Source organism: Pseudophryne corroboree, chromosome 2 (genome assembly GCF_028390025.1).
Source record: "Pseudophryne corroboree isolate aPseCor3 chromosome 2, aPseCor3.hap2, whole genome shotgun sequence".
NCBI classification, from domain to species: Eukaryota; Metazoa; Chordata; class Amphibia; order Anura; family Myobatrachidae; genus Pseudophryne; species Pseudophryne corroboree.
In genome coordinates this window covers 864,103,121-864,130,464 of record NC_086445.1, presented here as the reverse complement: position 1 = coordinate 864,130,464, position 27,344 = coordinate 864,103,121, and the positions used below count along the sequence as shown (strand labels likewise).

The window sequence follows — 27,344 nt, the reverse complement described above, 5'->3', positions numbered from 1 at the left end:
AACATGACTCGTTGTTGGAAGGGTTTATTAGATTTCATTTACCAGTACACAAGATGGCGGCCAGAGCCTCCTCTACTTCCGCTTAGTGATCAGTAAGGGGGATGTGCTTCTGATGTAACCCGGCGACGTTTCCGGTGTTTCCTCTGCTGCCGCCGGTGTGAGAGCGATGATGAAGGCGGCGCAGGACGGAACCGGCTCTTTTCTGCTGTTTATCGCGCCCTTGTTGTTCCCGCAAGGCTTTGCTTCCGAGCTGTCCGTGGTGACTTGCGGGTCGGTGTTGAAGCTGCTGAACACGAAGCACAATGTCCGCCTCCACTCTCACGACGTCAGATATGGCTCAGGTGATGTAAGCGCAAAACTCTGGGAGTGACGTCAGCAGTTAGTGATGTGTGTGATCCAGGGATCCGTGTTACACTGCTCACCCGGCACTACATAGCTCAGACTCTCACTCATAGCTACAGTCACTGTTTTCATCTGGGCATTAGTTATTGGGAGATGTGGGATCCTGGCATTCAGGAGAGCACTGACTGGCATCCCAACAAACGCAGCGTATTCCCGCTCGGTCCATATAGTGACAGCCGGCATCCCACCTGCCGGGATATCGTATGTATGCTGGAGAAACAATTGTACATTGTACTGCACACATTGAGCCATTTGGCTAAACCCAAGGACTTTTGGGGGAGATGTGTGCAACCATTCAGCTTTTAGCTATCATTTATCAAGTACATTTTCTAAAATAATAGAAGCTTATTGGTTGCTATGGGCAATTTCTCCTCGCCCTCTTCAGAAGGTTTGATACATCTCCCCAGACCAGACACAATTGTTTGTAAAGTCAGTTGGGTGTCTGTTTTTTCCCTTTCTATTAGAGAGGAAAAAACTGACTGCCAACTGACTTTTCAAACAATTGAATACCCCCCACCACCACCACTACTGTGTGCGATTCAGTTGTTTATTTAGGCGCCAGCCACTATATGGCTCCCGACAGCAGCAATACAATTGTTCTGCCGCACAACCGCTGTCAGCCTCCAGAGGTGGCGAGCAGCGGAAAGGTGTGAATTGTGGCCCATTTGGCTACCCAAATGTACTTTTACTTGTTGTGGGCACTATTTTAGTCATATTTAGCCACTTTATATGGCTGAACCTGATGCAGTTGGGCGTTTAATAAGTAAAGGGCGCCTGATCAGTACACCAATTGAATTGCTTTGATGACTACTTTGAGCACTCAAAACAAACCCAAAACTTTTGAATCGCCCCCTATTGTTTTACCGGGTGTCGTACGGTATGCTGGCGCTCGGGCTCCCGGCGACCAGCATACCGACAGCGTGGCGAGCGCAAAGGAGCCCCTTGCGGGCTCGCTGCGCTCGCCACGCTGCGGGCACGGTGGCGCGCTACGCGCGCCACACTATTTTATTCTCCCTTCAGGGGGGTCGTGGACCCCCACGAGGGAGAATAGTTGTCGGGATTCCGGCGCCGGTATACTGTGCGCCGGGATCCCGACATTCGGGATACAGAAGACCACCCATTTTACCACAGGGCTGTCTCTAGACTGCACCCAACGGAGCTATTCAGTTATTGCTGCATGCGGGCATGAATAGCCCCTGGGACACATTTTATCTGGCAGCCAGCTTAGGGGGTTTGGGCGCCCAATGCAGTACTTCATATGGGTTTAGCCATTTTGCGCAGCTATATCTAGTACTTCTGGTCGCACACACATGGCACTCGCGCCCAAGGGGGAAACAATTTAATTGCTCCAATGGGCACACACAAAACAATTGAAACCCCGGTCCTCTGCATACAGCTTTCCAGCTCTCCTTATAGCAGCGGTCTCTTACTTCTGTCATTACCCAGTCTTGTTTTATTACTGTTTTGTTGCCATTTGTAAAGAGTAACGGAATATGCTGGCACTGTTAATAATAAGGTTTGATACATCTCCCCTGTTTGGGAACATACAAGGCTTGGTACACTCTTCAAAAAATTATCCACCATCACGCCTTCAGAGCGGCTGATAAGTTAAGCTATACACCTTACCAGTCGGCCGCTTGATATTTCGGGACAGATTTAAATTTGCCCACCAGGCTGTTATTTTAGTGCCGGCAGTCCCTGTAGCCAGTGTACGGGTGGTCGGCAGGGTATCCGTTCAGATGGTTGACAGTCATTAGGTCGACCACTATTGGTCGACATTGACATGGTCGACATGGACACATGGTCGACACATGAAAAGGTCTACATGCGTTTTTTTACTTTTTTATTTCTTTTGGGGAACTTTTCCATACTTTACGATCCACGCGGACTACGATTGGAACGGTAATCTGTGCCGAGCGAAGCGGTAGTGGAGCGAAGGCACCATGCCCGAAGCATGGCGAGCGAAGCGGTGCACTAATTGGGGTTCCCAGTCACTTTACGCAAAAAAAACACTCATGTCGACATTTTCATGTGTCGACCATGTCAATGTCGACCAATAGTGGTCGACCTAATGACTGTCGACCATAACATGGTCGACCATTCATACCGGAACCGGTCAGCAGGTCGCCCCTACATACTGTACATGCAGATGCACCGATATAGCTATCAACATCGTCTGTGCTGAACAGACCCGCCGATCCGTTCATGATGTATTTTTGGTCAATGTAATGAACGATATATTGACTGGTGAACCCAGCAAAAGAGAGGCACATTGGAAAGATAACAATGCTTTGCTTCCAGAGGGATTACTGAGAAGTACCTATAATAAGTAGCACTGTGTATATTGTATTGTGCCATCTATTTTCTGTTGGTGAGATTTTTTGTATGACACACATTGTACATCATAACTTACTTACTTTTCCTGCTCACTAATGAAAATGTTTATGGGACAGAAAATGACTTGACACCCTCACCATCACTGATGTTGCAGTAAACCACAAGATGATGTAACATTTTGGGGCTCATTTGTTAAAAGCAGATAGAATCTAGATATAATTATTTCTTTACATGCTGCTTATTCAACAAAAGCAGTAATCACATACAATTAGTGTTAGTGACGACTGCTGCCACAAAGTTATCCCTGAAACTCTTGCATAGATCGCAACCTGTATAAATCAAAGGCAAGTTAATCCTGAAGAACAGGAAGTTGTGAATTCTATGAATCAGTTTCCCAAACTCTGCCATTAGAGTCAAGACTTTATGCATATCATGCTTGAGCCCAGATGGTTAAATCAAATTGATTGAGGTAGCAATTAAATCACTTGTGTAGAGTTATGGATATCCTTAAAACCTGGCCTGCGATGGCTTGAATGAGTATTTGCATTTTCTTTTTTGCACGCAAGGGAATCTTGATGAAGGGTTTCTGGTGGTTTGGTACTGTCCTTAAAATTGGATTGGCAATGTGATTGGAAGATCACATTGCCAGATATTAGTGTTCATTCTAGCACAATGACCTAATCAGTCAGGAGGGCATATTTTAATTTTTAAGGGCAACATTTTATATGTGATATCGCTACAGTACTTGTAGCAATACCTTTACATTGTTGCCCTTAGAAATGAAAATGTGCCCTCCTCACTGATTAGGTGCATGGTGCTAGAATGAACACTAATAGGCCCTACACACAGGCCGATCCGCCGCCGAGCTGCCCGACGGCGGATACGGCCGACGGGCGACCCGGCGGCGGGGGGGGAGTGAAGTTTCTTCACTCCCCCCGTCACCCGGCTGCATTGAAGTGCAGGCAAATATGGACGAGATCGTCCATATTGGTCTGCATGTACAGCCGACGGGGGACCAGCGACGAACGAGCGCGGGGCCGCGCATCGTTCATCGCTGGTGCCTCCACACTGCACGATATGAACGTATCTCGTTCATTAATGAACGAGATCGTTCATATCATGCAGTCATGTCAGCCAGTATGTAGGGCCCTTAAGGCATGGTTGTGTTAACTGATTTGGCACCATTTAGAAATCAGGCTGAAGTATGTTTATTTCTACCAATTCAGCACGATTAGCTTTGCCACCAAAAATGCCAGCGTAGGCATCTTAAATGTATCGCCATTTATTTTTATGCAGCATTTAAGGGGAAAATTCAATTGCCGTCATCGATACGATATTCCAGAACGGCACATCTTCAATGAAGAGGCGCAAGGGAAAACTTGCAGTGTCGACAACACCGTTAATGACGGTAAAGTGCGCAGCCGGGCTTCTTGGCGATGTCTAGCAGCACTTCTCCTGAATTGAATTCTCGCCCTTTTATGTTCTGCTAAAATAAATATATAATGTGTTTATTTTTTTAATATATGTAGGCAGTGGGCAGCAGTCTGTGACTGGAGTTACCGCTGCAGATGATGGCAACAGTTACTGGCGGATCCGTGGAAGGACCTCCACAGTGTGTGAAAGAGGAACGTTAATAAAATGTGGGCAATCTATCCGTCTTACACATGTCAATACTGGGCGCAACCTACACAGTCACCACTTCACATCTCCATTATCAGGAAACCAGGTAAGCCACATGAGCTGTCATTATCCTTGGGAGGTTATTATTGCACACTTTTGTTTTATGTTAATTGATACCTTCGTTGTTGTTTTTATTAAAAGCATATTATACAAGGTCATATTCAAATTGTATCCAAACAGGGTGTGCTGGTTTAAATCACCTTGGTTTAAACCAAATGGTTTTTGTTTTTTAAAAACACTCTTGGGGGTAAATTTACTATGATGGGAGTTCTATTTAAGATGGGATGTTGCCCATAGCAACCAATCAGATCCTACTTCTCATTTATTTAGCACCTTCTAGAAGATAATACCTGGAATCTGATTGGTTGCTATGAGCAACATCCCATCTTAAATAGAACTCTCATCTTAGTAAATTTACCCCTTGGTTTTGTTTTTATTATACTGTGTCTACTGGTCACTTCTTAAAAAGCCTATTATACTAAAGAAAACTAGTGTTTTTATTGAAAATGTTTAATGCCAGTGGCATGCCCAGTGCTAATGCTTAACTCCTCTTTGTGTGTGTGTGTGTGTGTGTGTGTGTGTGTGTGTGTGTGTGTGTGTGTGTGTGTGTGTGTGTGTGTGTGTCTTTTCTCAGAAAAGCTCTTCTGTATTTTCCATTTTGTATTCGCTAATCAGTTTTATTTAATTAGAATAAGTAATAAGTAGGACCAATGCTTAACATTAACTTATTTCATCTGGGGCGTGGCCTGGATGTCCTGGAGAGTGGATGTGAATTCCACAGCTCCTGCTTCCCTGATCCCCTTATTGGGCCCTATCCTCTCCTTACTACCGCCAGACTGCTTCCACTCCCTCACAGGGACCCTCTACACCCGCTGGCACCTGCTGTGGGGGACCCGCGGAATCGGGGAGTGCTTTTAAGCACTCCTGCGGATTGCGGCCTTCCCCCCGGCCTAGAGCCTGGGGCTCGAGTTTGGAGTGGGGCCGGACCAGCGGACCGGGACGGACGTCCCACGGGAGCCCATTACCTCTCTTCCTCCTTATTCGTGTCCCCCTGCACCACTGAAGCGTAGCCAGAAGATAACCTGCTCAGCGGAAGCCTCCTGCGTCTCCACATTGAAGACAGCGCGGACCCCGGCGGGGGCGCCCGGAGCCCGGACTGCAGACCCGCTAGCCGGAGGGAGACGGAATCGTGATCGGGCAACGGGGTAAGTCGAGAGGTTAACTCTTCCCGCGCCCCTTGCCCTACGACCCGTCCTCCGGTACTGCAGCGACCCGAGGCCTTCCCTCCGAACCGGAGCCGGGGCCTCAAGTTAGACACCTGCCCGCCCGTGACTCACGGACCCGAAATATCCTCCTCGGAGTCCCCCACAGACACCGGAAAGACCCCTCACCCCTGCTCCTCCTAAGGTTACCCACCCCCAGGCAGGCTTTGCCCCTGCTGTATACTGGGGACCCACTAAAGAAACATCGAGGCTGACCGCAATCCCCTCTCAGCTGCCACCAACATAACGGTCGGTTGTCTTGCTGGCCTCCAGCCACGCAGCAGACCTGACCTACCTCTACATTTGGACCTCATCGGAACTTTCTCCGGACCTTGCCGGTGATCTCCTTCCCGCTGCTGGCTGCAACTATCCCCTCCCGCTGGGTGGTACTGCCCCGGTCTCTGGCTGGCCCAGGCCCGAAACGCGCCTCCGCGACTTTTGAACGGAGGAGGCCCTGCGTGAACCCCACCCCCCCCTTCCTCAACCCTTGGTGTCGCACTGGAGGGGTTCCAGGACTGACGCTGGAGGTGAAGATCACAGGGAGTAGCCGGGAGGCTGAACAGGCAGATAGTGCCATACATGAGCTCCCAGGAATCTGGGGTATCAAAGAAATACACAATCTCCTGAGGTCATTTTACACCCCCCTCCGGAGGAGTAATAACCAGAAAGCCTACGCCCGCTTCTTTCCATCAATACTCTCCACGTCTGTAGAGACCCTCTAACCTCTATTTTTTCTCCTTGCTGTCTGGCGCCCAAACACCGCCATGCACTGCCCTGGACTTTTGTTCTCTACTACTCTACCCGGGGCCACCTGATGGCTATCTGATACCAGGCCACGGGGGGATGACCGCTCCCTAAGAGCCATGTCGCCAAATGTATCCTGCTGATCCTGACACATCTTGAGCTACTTGCAAACAGCCTCCACACAGTCCCTCTCTAGAATATGAGACGTGCCTCGAAATCCTCTAGACGGAGCAAAAACAACCAACCACGGAAAGTCACGAGGTCTCAAGCAGACCTGAGGCCCTTCCTTCATCCCACGATATCCCCACAGATGGAGAGCCGTTCCTCTCCCCGCTTCCAGACCTCCCCCTCTGCTTCTCCGACTTCGAATCCAGCTGACGAGATGGCTGACCCTTCGGTAGCTAGTAGTCGCGAGCTCCGGGATATCCTAACCTTCATGAGGTCCCTCCCCACAAAGCAAGACCTTCAAGACACTATCAGGAACGAGCTCGCTTCCATCAAAAGCGACATTTCTCACCTATCCGACCGAGTGGTTACTCTGGAGGAAGACCAAGAAACCAGTGCTTCCTGTATGTCCCAGCTGAGGGATTCTGTCCTTGCTCAGTCCAAAGAAATCCGAGCTTTACAGTCCAGAATGACGGATATCGACAACAGGGGCAGACGGAACAACATCCGAGTCCGTGGTCTCCCGGAGGAGGTTTCCCAGTCTGGTCTAGTGGACGCCCTGTCCAAGATATTCAACGGAGTCTTGGGAACAAACTCGGATAATGTCATCACTTTCGACAGAGCCCTTAGACCGAGGGGCCTAGCCACTGACCGACCTCGTGACGTCATTTGCCAGCTCCATTACTTCGCCCAGAAGGAGGAGATCATGTTCAAAGCCAGGCAACTTAATAGTATCGACTTCAATGGCTGCACTATAAGCCTCTATCAAGACCTTTCCTGGTACACACTACAGCAGCGGAAATCCCTGAAGCCCCTGACGGATGAGCTGCGGAAGCGTCAGCTTCGCTACCGTTGGGGATTTCCATTTCACATTCAAGTCTGCTCCTCGGGGAAATAGTACACCCTATCTTCCCACACAGGCCTCACTCCGTTTTGCACCTCCTTAGGCCTTCCTCCATTGTCCATTCCAGACTGGGAGTTTCCTCTTCCGGATGTGCCTCCTCCTAAACGGGCTTCTAACGAGCAACCATGGCAAGAGGTTCGGGGTACTGGAAAGAGATCCCAGTCTATTACATCTCCTTCCAAAACCGATTAGCTGAAATGGACCCATTTGACTGATATTGTTATTTCCCTCCTACAGGATCGCTTGCTGTTAATGCAATGTTAGAGGGTAATTTTTCTCCTCTCGCAGGACCCACAACCATGTTACATATCAATCCCTAGTTATTTACAGAGGTTTTTGATAAATGGTTAATATCCCTGTTCAGGCTGATCGGCGGGGGGAGGGGGCGGCGGAATTGACTGCTGCCCTTAGCCCCCCTTTGGCCATCTCCCTCCTTATTTCTTTCTCCCTCTCCTTTTTACTGTGTCAGTTTAAACATGTTATTATTGTTATCATGGTTCGGGTTGCGGTCCATGATAACAATAATAACCCATTCCCCCATACAATACCCGCCTCTGGCTACATGCCGGTAGGGAGACTGACGAGATCAAGGTTCAATCTCTCTCCTGCGGGTCTTTTGCTGATGTTATTACACTGTTTTTGTATTTCTTTCTTTATCTCTTTTTCCATGCTTGCTCTTCCTTCTCTCCTTTCCCCCTCCTTCCACTTCAAGGTTTCTAGGACAATGTTCTACTTCAGTCCACCATGAGTTCCCCAGGGAAGATTAAAGTGCTGTCCCTTAATGCACGAGGTCTCAACTCGCCGGAGAAGAGATCTAGCCTTCTACGTCTGTTAAGATCTGAAAGAGCAGATGTTGCATTAGTGCAGGAGACCCACTTCATGGTGGGAATCCGTAACCCCTCTATCACCAATCGCTACTTCCCAGTAGCGTTTTACAGTAACACCCCAGGTAGCAAATACAAGGGGGTGGCTATTGTTTTCTCCAGGGACTTACGTGTCTCAGACATTGTCATACACAGGGTAGTACCGGGAAGGTTCCTTATTTTGACCTGTAAGATCTCTGAGCAAATATTTACTTTTGCGGCGATTTACGCCCCAAATCGGGCCCAGCTATCCTTCTTTAATTCCTACCTCCCGAAATTAGATTCTCTGTTACAAGGTATCACGGTTTTAGGTGGTGACTTTAACTGGACATTAGACCCCAATACGGACACCTCATCCCAAACCTCTAGATTTGTTGCATCTAAATACCGCCGTGTTAAACACCTACTTCACACACGGCAACTGGCCAACTCCTGGAGAACCCTTAATCCCTCAGGACGTGACTACTCCTTTTATTCACACCCCATAAGGTTTATTCCCGCATTGACTACTTATTCCTTAGCCATAGACACCTCCCACTTCTTATAGATGCCACCATTGGCTCTATCACATGGTCTGACCATGCCCCGGTGACTTTGACCTTGACCCTCCCTCACGGCTCTCATAAACAATGGACCTGGAGACTCAATGAGTCTCTTCTATATGACACACTCTGTAAAGAAACCTTGGACAAGACTCTAGACGACTACATTGCCACAAACGTCACGGATGATGTCTCCCACCTCACCGTGTGGGAGGCACATAAATGTGTCCTTCGCGGCAAGTTGATACAACTGGGCACCCACAAAAGAAACAGAGGCAATCCCTGATCTTAGGACTTTTACATAAAATCCACACCCTTGAGACATCCCACAAAGTATCACTGTCAGATGTGACCCTAGTAGAGCTATCAGAAGCCCGCTCTCAGCTGAATAAACTTCTTTCTAACAATATAATTCACTCCATCCGTAAATGTAAACAGAAGTACTACCAGTGGGGCAATAAACCTGGTCAAGTCCTGGCTCATGTTATACGAGCCCAACACTCGGCTTCATTTATTGGCTCGGTGAAAGATGCCAGAGGGACCCCCAAATTTAAATCACCTGAGATTGGGGCTTGCTTCGCACAATTCTACACCTTGCTCTACAATCTAGAGAACACTTCCCCTGCTGTAGATCCCCTCCTTTTACACCAAAAAAATAAGGGACTATCTAAAGTCCATCGATTACCCTGTTCTCCCACCCTCGGAACTAAATATACTGGAAGCCCCCTTCACTACCCAAGAGTTAAACCGGGCCATCTCATCTATCAAGTCGGGGAAAAGTCCTGGCCCCGACGGCTTCACTATAGCATACTATAAGGTGTTTAAAGATAAATTGCTTCCTCTCCTTCTCCGTGCATTCAACTCAATTACATCTGGCTCCCACTTCTCCCGTGACTCATTGGAGGCCCACGTGTCGGTTATACCGAAACAGGGCAAAGATCCTTTGGCCTGCTCCAGTTACAGACCCATCTCCCTTCTCAACGTAGATCTTAAAATCTATGCAAAGATTCTGGCGAACAGACTTAATGTGCTGATCCCTCTCCTAGTCCATAGTGACCAGGTGGGTTTTGTCTTGGGCCGAGAGGCCAAAGACAACACTACCAAAATTCTCAACCTCATTCACCTAGCATCCCACAGTACTACCCCTACCATTCTACTCTCCACTGACGCCGAAAAGGCATTTGATAGGGTCAGTTGGAAATTTATGGAAACCATCTTGGAGCACATAGGCTTAGGTCATAATGCACTCACCTGGATAATGGCCCTATATGACTCCCCGACGGCAAGGGTTCGCGTAAACGGCACCCTGTCAGACCCATTCCCCATAAACAACGGCACCAGACAGGGCTGCCCACTATCTCCTTTGATCTTCGTGCTATGTATCGAGGCACTGGCCAGGTCCATTCGGGCTAATCAGGCTATCAAAGGTTTCACCGTAGGTGATGGTGAATATAAGCTCGCCTTGTTTGCCGACGACCTCCTGGCCATAATTTCACATCCCACTGACTCCCTCCCGCACCTAATGACAGAACTAGATCTATTTGGACACCTTTCCAACTTTAAAATTAATTATAATAAATCTAGTGCTCTTAACATTTCTGCTCCTGTAGACTCAGTCGCAGCCCTTAAACGCTCTTTTTCCTTTCACGTGGCAATCTTCCCACATAACGTACCTCGGTGTTAAATTGAGCGCTAACGAATCCCAGTTGTTCCCTTTGAATTACTTACCCCTATTGCACACGATTCGGAATGACTACTCCAGATGGAACATGAAACTTTTATCCTGGTTCGGAAGGATAAATGTAGTTAAGATGAACACCCTCCCTAAATTATTATATTTGATGCAGACCCTCCCGATCCGCATCCCGGAGACCTGGTTTCGATCAATCTCACTCTTGATTCGACAATTTGTCTGGCAACGGAGGAGACCTAGGATTAGTAGCTCCCAATTGACAAAGCCGATTGTAAGTGGCGGCCTTAAGCTTCCTGATTATAAAAAATTATTATCATGCCATCCTTTTGAATAGAATCATAGATTGGACAAGATACCGTGAACTTAAACAATGGGTGAAGTTGGAGGGCCTATACATACAACAATTCCCAGAAATCTTTCCCTGGCTCCCCTCCCTCCCCAAACTGCTCCTCCCCCACCCCACCATTACTCCTACACTTACTACGTGGAAATCATTGCGCACATTACCTTACATCTCTTCTAAATTCAGCCCCCTGACGTCCTTTCTGGCCAACCCTGAATTTGCACCGGGAATCAACCCAGCCCACTTCTCACATTGGGCTTCAACAGGTTTGTTCAGAGTCGGCCAGATGGTGTCATCAACTGGAGTCAAACAATTTTCAGAACTCAAGGCTAAGTGGGACATCCCCCAACAGGACTTTTGGAAATTCCTGCAAATAAGACACTTCTTGACATCTAGCTCTAGACTCCAGAACGCCGCCAGAGAGATGACCCTTTTTGAGAAACTTTGCGTTGCCGTACATGACCCGACCCACACTATTTCCACGCTTTACAAAATTGCCTGCCACTCCCAACCTACCGACACTCCATCCTTTGTTGTGGCTTGGGAGAGAGACCTGGGCATCTCTCTTTCGTGTAGAGACTGGGAAAAAATATGCTTAAAAACCCATACAAGCTCTGTTTGTGTCCAAGTAAGAGAGACTCAATATAAAGTTATGACGAGATGGTACAGACACCCCTCCCTCCTCCATGCTATGTACCCATCCTCGTCGGCCCTATGTTGGCGATGCTCCTCCTCATCTGGCACCCTTTTACATATCTGGTGGACATGCTCACTAATCCAACCCTTTTGGCGGGAAGTTATACGCATCTCTCAGATCATTCTTAAGACCCAAATCCCACATGACCCAGCATTCTGGCTTATCAACCACTCTACAATCCCAATGTCTCAACACAAACACTCCCTGCTACGACACTTAAGCAATGCAGCACGTGCGGTTATCCCGGCTAGGTGGGGATCCCACAACCCTCCTACGAGTGGTTCACTAAACTGAATTATTTCGTGAGAATGGAGGACTTGTTCCTCACATCGATAGGCAAATCTCGTGAATTCGAATCCACATGGTCCCCCTGGTTGGAATACAAGACCTCCCAGGCCTACTTAGCCACTCCCTTGGATGATAACTGAAATCTTTATTCACTACATTCCATTGACCTGTTAAGTGGTAGCCCCCCTCCCCCAACTTCTCCAACCCCCTCTTTCCTTCTCTTACTCTCTCCCTTTCCTACTTCACACTTCTCTTTATTTCTATCTTATTGCCTTCGGGCGCTCCTATTCTTTTACTCTCTTATTCAATTAATCTATATAAGCATTACATGTGAAAACACTTTTACCTAATGCAGAACAACTCCATTTTCTACACCACTTGGTATATTCTATCCCTATTGTACCCATTCGTCTCTATGGGGTTGTAAATTCTCCCTTTGACATCTGTACAACTAGACTTGTATTTATTACTGCATACTGTTGATATTGATGTTTTTCTACCTGTGTATATATATATGGGTGTTTTCCCTTTTTCTGTTTATACATTTAAAATCCTTAATAAAAATCTGATTAAACAAAAAAAAAAAAACTTTTCATTTATCTCTGAGTGTACTTTGTATGTATTGTATCCTTTATTTATATGGTGCCACAAGGATTCTGCAGCGCCAAACAAAGTACATACACAAATGAATAAAACAAGAACAGTGACTTACAGTACAAGACAATATAGGACAAGTGCAAGGTATATAAACATTTCTGCAGCAATGGACATGACACTGATATAAGCGCCAGGGTGTCTGAAATGGGATCGGTATGTGATCCTGCCGCATGGGATGCCAAATGTCAGTATACTGACGTCAGCATACCGAATGCTAGAATGCTGGCAGGGGGGCGAGCGCAACAAAGCCGCTTGTGGGCTCGGTGGCGACCTTCGCTCGCCACGGGTTCTATTCTCCCTCTATGGGTGTTGTGGACACCCTTTTGGGGGGGGGGGTCGCCTACCTCGCTGGCATATAGTACCCCCGTCAGGATCCTGGCGTCTGTATTGAGACAGCCGGGATCCCGACGGGCGGTGTGTTAACCACATACCTCTGAAACTGGGGGCTAGCTGCCATTTGTGAGTAGTGTGGTGTAGAAGAAAGTCAGAGAATGACAAGCACATGATAAGCAGTCACCCGAAGTGGCAGGTGGAATGGTTGTGTATGGGTCATTAGGTCGACAAGATTTAGGTAGACAGTCATAATTAGGTCGACCACTATTGGTAGACATGCATTAGGTCAGCAGGGTGACTAGGTCAACATGGAAAAATAGTTTTTTGGGGGTTTATTTTATTTAATTTTTTTATTTTATTTTTTTTTTACTTTTTCTCCTTCATCCACTAGGGGACTCTGGAGAGCAGTCACAATAGGGATATAGTAGGCAGTAACTGGGAGCTGGCACTTTAAAACTCTAACACTGTGGCTAGCTCCTCCCCTACTATGTCCCCCCTCCAAGCCAGTCTTAATTTTGTGCCCAAGGGAGCTGGACACTCTCTTTTTTTTTTTGATTGCTCCTGAAGATTTTATTTTATATTTTTTATTTTTTTTGTTCTTTTCTTTCTTCACAAACTGGTAGCTCTGCCTCTGCTAGTCTGCACCGCGGGAGCTGCCGGCGGAGTCACATTGCAGCTGTGTGCGGCTTGGGATGGATCCCCGGCTGAAGGAGACACTGGCTCTCTGGAGACTGGCCGGACACCGCTGCGTGCGGCGCGTGTCGGGGCCGCTCCCATCAGCAGAAGAATCCGGCAGCAAGGCAGCGGTAAGTATACCCTCTTCCCCCCCCCCCCCCCCCCCCAGTTGAAGGGCTCTCTAGGGCGGTACTCCCTTCCCAGGCCCCGTCCTTAACTTCCCCTCCCCAGACTTCAAAAAAGAGGTTGCTAGCCTCAGTGTTAAATGACTCTGACGATGATAGGCCACTATTGGATGGGGCGGTAGATGTACAGGATACTGATGACGATCAGGTTTATGAGGACTCTGAACCAGCGGCTCCGGGTATTGAGGCGCTTATTACTGCTATTCGCTCAGTATTGCAGGTAGAGGAGACGAAACAGGATACCTTGCGTCCATTAAGGTGGTTTGGCACCAACCAAAAACTGCCGGTGACCTTTCCAGTTTTGGAGGAGCTGGATGCGCTCATGACGGCAGCTTGGAAACATCCGGATGCAAAATTTCAGGTATCAAAGAAAATTTGTCTCCCTATCCTTTTCCCGCAGGAAGCGTTATGAGACCTCTCCAATTGTGGATCCTTCTGTGTCTCGTCTGTCCAAGAAGACGGTTCTGCCGGTTCCTGGAGCGACTTCGCTGAAGGAAGCGTCTGATAGGAAGTTGGAAACCACCTTGAAGACTATTTACTCGGCGGCAGGAATTTTAATTTGCCCGGCGCAGGTAGGTTGTTGAATCAATAAAGCTATGGAAGCTTGGGCGGAACAATTGTCCTCAGGACTACGTGACGATTTGCCTCCGGATCAGCTGATACGGTTGGGGGAACACATTCGCAAATCAGCCCTTTATCTTTGCGAGACTTCCAAGGACGTCTGTATCTCATCTATTTCTTCATCAGCGGGTGACGCTGTCTCCAAAAGCACAGTCATCTCTCCTCTGGTGACTCAGTTCAACACATCTGTTGGAAGGAAGGCGGTTCAGCATTTGGGATTGGACTCTCCTCACCACAGACGCAAGTCTGCGAGGCTGGGGGCGGTGAACCTCGAACATCGGTTTCAGGGGCGGTGGTTGATTTACGAATCCGCTTTCCCATAAACATTCTCGAGCTACGGGCAGTGTACAACGCCCTACTTCAGGCACATCACCTGCTGTGCGGTCGAGCAGTCAGAGTTCAGTCCGACAACTCAATCCCCAGATGTTTTGTCAGCTGTCCGCCAGTGGGGAAGACCACAGATCAACCTCATGGCGTCCTGCCTGAACCATCAACTCCCTCTTTATTACTCTCGGACGCGGGACCCGGCGGCGGCAGCTGTGGATACCCTCACGGCTCCTTGGAATTTCCAGTTCGTTTACCTCTTTCTTCCTTTCCTGTTGTTGCCTCGGGTTCTGCAACGCATCAAGAGAGAAGACACGCTGGTCCTCCTGGTGACTCCAGATTGGCCGCACAGGACTTGGTACTCCGCCCTACACCTGTTGTCAGTAGCACAGCCTTGGCCCCTGCCACTGCGAGATGATCTGCTACAACAGGATCCTTTTCTTTATCCAGACTTACGCAGGCTATGTTTGACGGCGTGGCTGTTGAGAAGGCCAACTTGAAAAGAAAGGGGATTCCTCGTACGGTTATACCTACTATGCTCCAGGCTCGAAAGTCAGTTACATCGTCTCACTACTACCGCATTTGGAAGGCTTATGTAGCCTGGTGTGAACGTCGAGAGATTTCTCCTTCAGTTTTTCACTTAACCCGCCTTCTCAGTTTTCTGCTGGCGGGTTTCTCGACAGGACTACGACTGGGTTCACTAAAGGTTCAGGTCTCTGCTCTTTTGGTTTTCTTCCAGAAGAAATTAGCCTTACTGCCGGAAGTTCAGACCTTCTATCAGGGGGTTCTACGTATACAACCTCCTTTCGCCCTCCAACGTCACCATGGGACCTCAACCTGGTCCCCTCTTTTCTGCAGTCTCTCTGTTATTTGAGCCTCTGGAGTTGGTGGACACGAAATATCTCACCTGGAAGGTGGTCCTTCTCCTGGCTCTGGCTTCGGCCAGACGGGTGTCGGAACTTGGGGATCCTTACCTGGTATAGGGCTGAGCGTCGTACTCGCATGTCTTTTCTCCCGAAGGTGGTGACCGATTTTCACATCAATCAACCACTTGTGGTTCCGGCCCTCTCGGCGGACTCACCAGATTCAAGATCGTTGGATGTTGTCAGGGTGCTCAAAATCTATGTGGATAGGACTTCGGCCATTCAGAAGTCGGACTCCTTATTTGTTCTGTACGTTGCTGCCTGTCGTGGATGGCCGGCTTCTAAGCAGACATTGTCCCGATGAATTTGGCTGACCATCAGTCAAGCTTATTTGGCGGCTTCTTGAGAGCTTCCGTCTTCAATTTCGGCGCACTCTACGCTTTCTGTGGGGCCCTCGTGGGCGGCCGCCCGCCCGCGGGGTCTCCATGACTACTTTTGTCATGCGGCTACTTGGTTGGGCCGACACGTTTGTCAAGTTTTACAGGTTTGACACTTTTGCGGCCTCTGCATCACAGTTTGGCCAAGCGGTTTTGCAGGACTCTTAGCGCTCTCCCTCCCGTCTTGGGAGCTCTGGGACATCCCCATTGTGACTGCTCTCCAGTGTCTCCTAGTGGATTAAGGAGAAACAGGATTTTGGTACTTAACGATAAATCCCTTTCTCCGATTCCACAAGGGACACTGGACACCCACCCAGCGCTGTTTCCTCCTTTTTCACTTCACGGTTTGCATGTCACTGAGCGACTGCTTGTTTTGTTCAGGTTAACCTTTTTCTAATAGGTTTCCAGGTTTACTTGGTGTTATCCTAGTTTACATGGCTTAGTTAACCTCCTCTACTTTAACGTTGGTCTCTTCCAGTTCTCCTCGGGCACAGTTTTAGGTAGACTGGCTCGGAGAGGGGACATAGTAGGGGAGGAGCTAGCCACAGTGTCAGTTTGTGACTGCTCTCCAGTGTCCCCTGTGGAATCGGAGAAAGGGATTTATCGGTAAGTACCAAAATCCTGATTTTTGGTGTAGTTTTCTTCGTAAAGTGACTGGGACCCCCAATTAGTGCAGTGTCCCATCGCATGGCTCTCTTCGCTCGCCATGCTTTGAGCAACGTTACCCAGTTGTAGTCCACGTGGAACGTAAAGTATGAAAAAGTAAAAAAAAAATTAAAAAAACATTGAAAAACTCATGTCGACCTTAAGGCCCATACACATTAGACGATGTCGCTCTGTGAGCGACATCGTCTAACGTCTCCCCCTCCCGGGCCGGCCGGTCGGCGGCCGCCTGTACGCACTGAGCAATATGACCGCTCATATCGCTCAGTGACGTCACGCCCCCGCCAGCCCTGCATGAAGGTCGTGGACGACAGTCCACATCCTTCATGCATGCCCTACCGGCAGCGACGATCGTTGTCGACCCGCGGGGCCGCGCATCGATCGTCGCTGGCGGCATACACACTTAACGATATAATGAGCGACGTCGCTCAAGGAGGGGGAAAATGAGCGACGTCGCTCATTATATCGTTAAGTGTGTATGGACCTTAAGACATAAGATTGACCAGGCGCTAATCAATAGCAATTTCTGTGCAGCTGTCAATAGACAGGGGTCACTCAACCCTGTAGGTAGAATATCTAAAAAGAAGCAGCAGAATTGCAGCGCACAGAAAAAGCACAAATCAATGAATAAAATAAAAAGGGTTTTATTTAATTAAAACTATTTTATTATAACCTTAGGACGAGTGTGTAAGCTTTAAAACACATCACCATCTAAATTATCTGCACTAAACACTCCAACAAATCTATGCTGCACTCTGCAGCCAAACATATATTAAAATGCAAGAAAAAAGCTCTGATACATCTAATGCTACCTTGTAGCTTATTTTCAAAAAATGTATCAACAATGTTGCATTCATAGAGCTATTGCCAGTATTTCATACAGATCAATTAAACTACATTCAGGTGTGAATAAATGGACTTTTACTTCTGATTAAATTTTCTCGACAATCAGAGAATTAAATCAACACTCAATTCCTGTGTTTAAAAGTCCAATGTCCACATTTGTACAATTGTATATAATCAGCTGGCCAGCTATTTTAGATATCACTGATGCATTTATGAGCTGTAAACAATGCACACGTCCTCCCTGGCTGCTGGTGCCGTACCTTTTTTTTTTTTTTTGGCAGTCTTTTTAGGGGGACCACGAGACCCACTTTCCACACATTACGTGTCAAAATCCCCCTTCTCCCCGACTGCTGAGTGCTTGAACCTTACTGGAACCACTTCTGAAGAAGCCGCTGAGACCGTAAGGAGGCGGAGAAACGCGTAAAGTTTATTTGAGACGTTCACTACCTAACGAGTCTGCACTGACATGTCTGCACCGGGAAACCACTCCACGTCTGGATCACAACACCTCAGTCTCCCAGAAAAGACTGCCACGTAAGGTTCATTTTGCAGTGAACTTGTTTATTCATAGTCTTAACACTAATGCATATGGCCTAAAGTTCACTGCAATTTTTAGTTCTTCACAAATTATTTTTCAGGATATCGCCCTCTCGGTGAGGGATGACCAAATTATTACAGAAACATATAAGAAATCAGTATATAGTAATAGATATCTTAATTATGGTAGTTCACATTTAGACTCGTGGAAAAATAATATACCTAAGGGGCAACTGATTAGGATGAAATGGAATTGTACCCTAGAAGCCACCTATCAACAACAAGCCAGGGAACTCATGAATAATTTATTGAAACAAGGTTACCCTGAGGTAGTTGTTAAGAAAGCATACAATGAAGTAAGTTCAATGGAAAAGTCATCTTTGTTAAAAATGGAAACAAAAAATAAAAGAGATTAGAAATATAGTGAAAAATAACACTTTCATGTTACTACAAGATGAAGTTTTGAAAACAGAAATTCAATTACAAGGGGGAGTGATTTTTAGGAGGTCAGACAATTTGAATTCCCAATTAGTTCAGTCATTTTAATAGAAAAAAAGAACCTCCGGGTGAGCTAAATCTAAATTGGATACCAAGTAGGCCACCAGGATACCATAGATGTGGGAATATAAAATGTTTAGTCTGTACAAATACACCTAGGAAAGTTACAGAATTTAGCTCATCAGTGTCAGGAGAGAGATTTCAGATAAAAGAATTTCTTAATTGTCAATCCTCCTATGTAATTTACTTGTTGAGATGTAAATGTGGAAAACAAAATATAGGTCGTACCATACGGACCTTCCATATTAGATTTATGGAACACAAGAGAAACATCTTAAGTGGAAACAAACTGCATCCCCTTTCAAATCATATTGCAATGTGTCAAAATCAAACTCTCGATGGACTTTTTGCTGTGGAAATTGAACAAATAAAAGTGACATCAAGAGGAGGGGATCGCTATGGAAGGCTATGTAGAAGGGAAGCCTTCTGGATTTACAGAATGAATACACTATCCCCTAATGGACAATGATGTTATAGAGATGAATAATATTTGAAGTCCATTTTTCATTTCTCTGGTTGCAGTATATATTGTTTCCTCTCTTCTTTATTCTCTCTTACTATCCTCAGACTTTTTTGTTATATATTTATGAGTCCAGTGTTCATGTGAAATACCAACAGTTTTTCTGGAGTGGGAAAAACATGGATATGGCAGAAAATAGTGTAGGGTTATATATATCTGTTAGGATCGGCACTCCGTGTAGGAGCTGTTGGATTACTTGCTGCGGTGCTCTCTGTGATCCTTGCCAGATCCAATGTAGTTGAAAAGAAGTCAGCGGCACTCAGCAGTCGTAATTATTCTGCATAGAAAACTTTTATTTCAGTCCTACGGCGTTTCGGGGAACAAGCCCCGTCTTCAGGGACAAACAATGTTTTCTATGCAGAATAATTACGACTGCTGAGTGCCGCTGACTTCTTTTCAAATATATATATATATATATATATATATATATATAACTGTGCGAACTGGTAGGGGTTGAGAAGATAAAAAAAAACCTTTTCCTTTTTATACTTTGTCCTTAGAAAATTCCCAACATTAAAGAGGTTCCTATATGATATTTCTTTTCCATTTTCTCTCTTATGATATATAGAGAAATTATATATATATATATATTATATATATTTTCCCTGTTTAAAAATATTTTTATAGGTTTATATGTGTATGTATACTTTCTTAATACTAGTAGCTTTGTTCATTCTATTTTTATTTAAATTGTATGTGGTGAAGTAACAACTTTTTATAGGTTGTTTATCCATGCATTCAGCGGTGACATATTACTAATTTTTATTCTATGTTTATAGGTTTTTTATATGAGTGTGCACTCAGGAATAGGGTAATACATAGAATTTTAGAATAAATATGAGTGTATGTTTACGAAATAATATATAGTTTCATGTCTGAAAGATAGATATAACTAATGATTGTGGAATAAAGAAATGTGCTGTAAATAAGTATCCCAATCTAGCAGGTGTGATAATTGAAGCGTGCTATATACAAACACGGAGGTTGGAAAGAGTTACTAAACACATGCGGCAATCAAAGCCGTGATGAATGCGCTCCAGAGTGAGAACGAGGCGTGAGCTACATGGAGTGCGCCTGCGCGGCTAATGAGCCGCGGTGTTTAAATAACATCAGAGATAGACATGGAACCACTTCTGAAGAAGCCGCTGAGACCATAAGGAGGCGGAGAAACGCGCAAAGTTTATTTGAGACGTTCACTACCTAACGAGTCTGCACTGACACGTCTGCACCGGGAAACCACTCCACGTCTGGATCACTACACCTCAGTCTCCCAGAAAAGACTGCCACGTAAGGTTCAAGCACTCAGCAGTCGGGGAGAAGGGGGTTTTTGACACGTAACGTGTGGAAAGTGGGTCTCGTGGTCCCCCTAAAAAGACAGCCAAAAAAAGGTACGGCACCAGCAGCCGGGGAGGACGTGTGCATTGTTTACAGCTCATAAATGCATCAGTGATATCTAAAATAGCTGGCCAGCTGATTATATACAATTGTACAATTGTGGACATTGGACTTTTAAACACAGGAATTGAGTGTTGATTTAATTCTCTGATTGTCGAGAAAATTTCATCAGAAGGAAGTCCATTAATCCATTTATTCACACCTGAATGTAGTTTAATTGATCTGTATGAAATACTGGCAATAGCTCTATGAATGCAACATTGTTGATACATTTTTTGAAGATAAGCTACAAGGTAGCATTAGATGTATCAGAGCTTTTTTCTTGCATTTTAATATATGTTTGGCTGCAGAGTGCAGCATAGATTTGTTGGAGTGTTTAGTGCAGATAATTTAGATGGTGATGTGTTTTAAAGCTTACACACTCGTCCTAAGGTTATAATAAATTGTTTTCATTAAATAAAAACCTTTTTATTTTATTCATTGATTTGTGCTTTTTCTGTGCGCTGCAATTCTGCTGCTTCTTTTTAGATATTCGACCTTAGACATGGTCATTAGGTCGACATGAACATCAATAGTGGTCGACCTAATGACCGTAAGCCGAATGGATTGCAAGGTACAAATGGAGACGAATATAAAGAAATGAAAAACCAAGTATTTTACAGGATTTACTATAAAAGTCAGTCACAAGTGACTGTGTATTAATAAGTTAAGTCTGTCCACATATTTTCATATGTCATAGGAATAATGAGCTGTAAAAAATTGGTTTTATTAAAAAATGTAAAATAAATGAAATCAGAGCCTAATAACATTATTAAGAAAGCCTTAAAACATGTTTGATCGAGGTTTCTAATACATGATTCAGTTTGTTTTTTCATTAAAACATTAATGCAAATCAAATTGGTTTAAATCCAAAAAAGTATTTTTTTTTTCCCAACCCTGTATTTAAAACATTCTGTGTCATAGTATTAGTTCATTTGCCTCAGATCAAACCAGTTTGTCCTCTAAGCACATCTTTGTTCAGTTCTGACATCATAGAAGATAGCAGTGGTTCTCAAACTTTTTTGAATCGTGGTGCCCTAGCGTATACATTTTTTTCACTGTGCCCCTAGGCCAAAAGTTTCTTACTGAGAAATTGTGTTTTTATGTCATCCTTAGGTTCTATGTGGTGAGGGACAGGATTTGCTTCTGTTTGTCCACATATTTTATAATTGGAAGCCGCCAGCACTGGTTTTGACCATAAATAATTTGAATTGGTCCTTGACCACCAATCTAGGGCACCCCTGCAAGTGTCCTTAGGAACCCCAGGGTGATACGGCACACAGTTTTAGAACCACTGGAATATACACTTTTTAAGATCGCACACTCTCGTCTGTCCTCCAGCTAGTTTGAGAGGGCAATTTATCCAGTCACGCCACACTTTATAACATTTATGTTTCTTGTTCATTGTGCAGGAAGTCAGTGCCTTTGGAGAAGATGGGGAGGGGGATTCCTTTGATGACTGGACTGTACTTTGCAATGGGGAATTCTGGCAGCGGGAAGAAGAGGTGCGATTCAAGCATGTGCCAACCAATGTACTGCTATCAGTCACAGGAGAACAATATGGGCGTCCTATAAATGGGCAGAGAGAAGTGCATGGCATGACCTACGCAAGCCCGCATAACTACTGGAAAGTAATGGAAGGCATCTTCATGAAACCTAGCGATCCTCCAAGGACTGGTCACGGTCACTCTGAATTATGATGGCTTGAACAGTCTTCCAGTTTTCTTTTCCTACCTGCACAGTATTGTACTCACAGAGGAGTTCTCCGAGGTCCTGCAAAGTTCACGTCAGAGGTTTTAGCAGTGACTTCTGGGGCACAGTTTCTATGATGCCCTTTTGTCTGTAGTATTATTATTATTATTTTATTCATGTTTTATTGTTATGGCAGCCGGATTGTTACCTAAGTATGTCCCTGCAGCAGCAGAAAAAGAAAAATCATCTCCATAATACCGTCTCTGCGGAATGCAGTTTTAAATATAAAATGTCAAATTGTTTTTCTTTGGGTAAAGTTTTCTTTGTTGTATTGCCTTTACCAAGCTGTTGCACTGTAGCGAGGACCATATCATGTGGGGACAGATTAGAGTTGGGAGTGAGGATGCTTATTAGCTCAACTCTAAATTGCAGTATAAATCTGGAGCTGCTACATACAAAAGCAGCCAGTGTTTTTCCTGCATGTGAAAAAAAAAAAAGCAATCCCTTTGCACCCTTGCCATTGCAGAATGGTTTGCCCCGGTGTTAGTTTGCACTTTTTAAACTAGATGCTTTCTGATGGGGTGCAGTGTATGGTTGTACAAAGCTTACAAGCCATTTGGAAACAACAGGCTGCTGTTAAGGTCCAATACAAAACCACAACCTTATATGTTACCGACCAGGAATAATCCACACTAACTGTACACCTACTTCATGTAAGGTATAACACGATGATATACATTTATGGAATTGAAGCATGATAAACTCTGTATATAAGCAGAACCTCCTAGAAGCATAGTTGTGCAGAAGCTACAGGCTGAGATCTGCCTCCTACACAGAATGTTCATGCACTAATGCTAGAGCCTGCTGCCAAATCAAGATACACATATAGAGTAAAGAGTGCAACCTCAATTAGAGCCATAGGAAATGAGTCTTTGAAAAGACCACTCACCTTGTGGCAAATGACATACTGACAGTAAGATCTCCGGCCAGTGCTCTGTGTCCCAAGCAGTTTTAAGGAACCTTTGTGCATCGAGCTGTTCTATACAGAGGTAGGAGCTGTACATGAAAATAGAATATGTTCCATCCCCCAAAGAATTTGCAATGAAATTGTACTTACCATATTAATATTCCAACACTTTGGAAAGGGATTCAACATTTCAGCAAGGTACAAAGATGTCATCAGAACAAGCATATAATTGTCCATAGCAGGACAAACACTACAAATACAATAGTCTGAACAGGAATCGGCCTCTCCAGCTCCGTATCCCGATGTCACTATGGGTCATGCTCTAAACCCTGACATACGCCATGGCATTACATACAATGTTTTGCACTTTCAGTAAGTGTGTAAGCCATGAGCTTGGCCTCTGCATAATTAGCCATAGGGGATTCCTCATAGGCTAGTGTGTATCGTGTTCAGGCCGACTGAAGGAAACGGGCTGGCAGAAGAGTGTAAAGTCCTTTTTTTCACCACTTTTCCTGCTCCCGGGAAGAAAGCACCAGAAGACTCTGCCATCACAACAAATGGTAAACTCTACTACTATACTAGTATTTTTCTAGTGTCATGATTTATTCAGTGTTTATTGATAATCTACCGGTAGTTCTCTGCTCTGCACAGATTACAGTTCCGTCCCCCATAGAATAAGCAATGGACATAAGAAAGATAAACTTGTATTCTGCATGTTTTATTTGTAGCATGATTTATCTCCAATCCCTACTGACATAACCAGTCTAACCCACTTTCCAAAATAGTAATGCCTGTTTTTCTACATTGCGTAACAAAACCATATTATTGCACTTTGTGTATTTATAATTATACTATTTAAGTAACTCCGGGCAAAATAGCAGGATAACTGAGCACTGATAATAAGGCAAAATGATTTCATAGGTACACAAAAGTTTCTCTACTTCAGTCTGTACTGTATAAACAACACTGCTAGAAAATACAATAGCAAGAGAAAAGTTCCTTACTTAGATATTTTGTAATTCTAGCTATCATTGGAGCCATATAAAAGACAAATCATTTGCTGCCATTGTAGTTTACATGAAATTGTGAAGACTGCTATATAGAATGGCAGCGATACAGGAGTAAAATGCTTTTTCTTTGTATAGACATTTTGCAGCAGTCAAAACATGATGCTATGACCTGCAGACGGGATATGGTCATTAGGTCGACAAGACTTGGGTCGACCACTATTGGTTGGCATGTATTATGTCGACATGGAAAAAGGTCGGCATGAGTTTTTCCCTTTTTTTTTCTTTTCTTTTTTTTTCATCCACTAGGGGTCACTGGAGTACTCTTGGGATATGGACGGTTCCACAGGAACTAGGCACTAAATAAATTAAAATTTAAGACTACTTCTCCCCTCCATATCCCAGAGTACCTCAGTGTTTTTTCGGTGCTCACTGAGCAACAAGGCTTGTGGAGTTGGTCCACAATTATTGGATTTCTTTTGATTTTTTCAATGTTCCACATCCCTTCCCCCCCTTCCAGAAAGGCGATGGTCCGGGATAGTGGAAGCTGCTGAAGCAGCTGTGGGTGTCGGGCCTCTCTGAAAGAGCTCCCTCACCACCACGTGCAGGACTCCTGCAGAAAAGGCTGGACGGAGCTTACGGAAGAAGCCCCGTCATAGCCCTCACCACAGGGTCCAGGTATGTTGGGACGGGGCAGTCAGCTCACGCTGCCGCCCCGCTGTGTGGGGATACTGTGTGTGTGTGTGGCCGCCTGCCGCCGCTTCCAGCACCGCTGATTAGGCTGCCTCCCCGCCGCTCTGAGCCGCGCCTGCCACGTTGATTTATGCATAGGCCACTCCACGGCTCTATGCAGCGCGCTCCGCGGCTCCCGATGTCGCTTCCGCCTCCCTCTCCACCATAGCTCGGCCTCCGTGTATAGTGAGCAGTACACGGAGCACGGGGGTGGGCGGGGGGGGGGGGGAGGGAGGGGGTGCACACAATGAGAGTTAGAAGCCATAGTAAATTATCATGTTTAATTTTTCTTTATAAAAGATACAGCAGCGCTGCATATATATATATTACAATAGGCTATTAAGCCTTTGTTAAACAGGATACAAGTTATATGTGCAGGTTTGAATGCAACATAAGATGTTTATTAAATCTGTTCACATAATTATAAGTCTGCACTTTGTGTTATACTGTGAGCATGGGGACATATTTAACCATGCTTCCTGTTGTGTTTCCTGTTGTATTTCCAGATTTTCCTGTATTACATCTCTCCACCATTGAAGGCGCAGGGGTGTTAGGGGGAATTTGGGTCAGGCATATGGCTGGCGTGCACTACACTTGGCCAGATATATATTTATAGAGACACCTTAGTGCTATTTACTGAGTCGCGCAAGTTGTCTGTCTTTGTATTTTTGTATTGTCTGTCTGCATAATAAGTAAGACACCAGCAAAGTTGGAAAAGCAGTTTTACTGCAATGTCTGTAAGAGCCACATGTACAGTATGTTTTGTAAATTCAGAGACAGATACAATTTCTGCTCCGGTTTCAAAGCCAATTTCAACTCCGGACTGGCCATGGGCTATGCTTGCAGATGTCCTGGCTGGATTGCAATCAGAATTGGCCGCCACTCTGCAAGAGCGAGAGGCGGCAAGGTCTGAGTCTAGGGTGAGACCGCTAGAATTACTGGAGGGGTCTCAGCCTTACCAAAAGTCCAGATCCTCTTTGGGTAAGAGGGATAAGTTTCATTTGTCTTATATTTTACTGGTTTCTGCTATTTTGTTTTCTGACAATTCTATGCCAGACCTCACTGTACAAGATGAGGCTCAGGAGGGCTAAGTATGACAACCCGGGCATTGATAATCTCAGCAGAGCGGTGCGTCAGTCTCTGAAGTTTACAGAAACTGAGGAGCCTCTGACAAATGATGAAGTCATCTTTACTAAACGACAGAGAACTCCAATATGTTTTCCTGTTTCGGAATCTCTTAATAAAATGTTACTAGAAACCAGAAAGAATCCGGATGAACGGATTTAGGTCTAGTTATCCGTTTCCAGACTCAGTAACAGCTACATGGGAGAATCCGCCATTGGTGGATTCGTCTGTGTCTAAACTTACAAAGAAATTAACCATACCAGTACCAACTGCTACTACGCTTAAGGACCCTTCGGTCCGTAAAATAGAAGCTTTGCTAAGGTCCATGTATACAGCAGCAGGAGTGTTGCTTAGACCTGGGTTGGGCGGCATTTGGGTAACTAAGGCGCTAATGGTATGGATAACAGAACTCAAGTTTGCCTTAAGGGATGATCGCCTTATGCTTTTAGCTGATCAAATCTGGGAAGCTGCTGACTATCTATGTACAGCTTCTACTGACGTCTGTCAGCTCACTTCTCGCTTTTCAAAAAAAAAGAAAAAAAGGTTTAGAAGCGTTACCTTATGGAGGCGAGAAGTTGTTTGGTCCTGAATTGGACAAATGGTTTTCTGAGGCCACGGGAGGAAAGTCTATTTTCTTACCATTGCCTCCGACAGTACCTAGAAGGAGATATTCTGGACCAGCGTTCAAATGCTTTAGACCTCAGTCCTTTCACGGGGGTGGCAGGGGAACGGCCACACCTGGTAGACGAGGTCGGGTACGTGGTTTCCAACAAACCAATACCACTCGTCAGGATACTAAAGTCACCGGCAAGCCAGTGGCATGACGGGCTCCCAGCCCATCTCGATCTCCTATTATGTGAGCACGCCTTCAGACATTCCAGTTGGCGTGGCTTCAGACGTCCGCAGATGGGTGGATCCGTATTTTAGTCTTAAAAGGTTACAAAATAGAGTTCGACTGTCTCCCGCCAAGGCGGTTTTTCAGGACAGGACTGCCGGTGTCGGACGACAAGAGGGCGGTTTTGCAGATTGCTATTCAGTCTCTGCTGGATGCAGCAGTTCTGATTCCAGATCCCTGTACACCAACAGGGTCAGGGTTATCATTCCAGTCTGTTTGTGGTACCAAAGCCGGATGGCTCGGTCAGGCCAATATTGAACTTAAAAGGTCTCAATCAGTACGTCACCTACTACAGATTCAAGATGGAATCTCTGCGTTCAGTAATTGCAGGCCTAGAGCCACAGGAATTCATG

The 27,344-nt window shown here is 45.5% G+C and overlaps 1 protein-coding gene across 1 annotated transcript; it reads left to right on the top strand.

Annotated features, from left to right (window-relative positions):
- The first annotated feature begins 83 nt into the window (after nucleotides 1–83).
- Nucleotides 84–22,567, top strand: SDF2 (stromal cell derived factor 2). The gene is made up of 3 exons (XM_063955885.1): nucleotides 84–341; nucleotides 4,269–4,465; nucleotides 21,986–22,567. The coding sequence occupies exons 1-3, from the start codon at nucleotides 167–169 to the stop codon at nucleotides 22,271–22,273; spliced, it is 660 nt and encodes a 219-aa protein (XP_063811955.1). The 5' UTR covers nucleotides 84–166; the 3' UTR covers nucleotides 22,274–22,567.
- The last annotated feature ends 4,777 nt before the right edge of the window (nucleotides 22,568–27,344 follow it).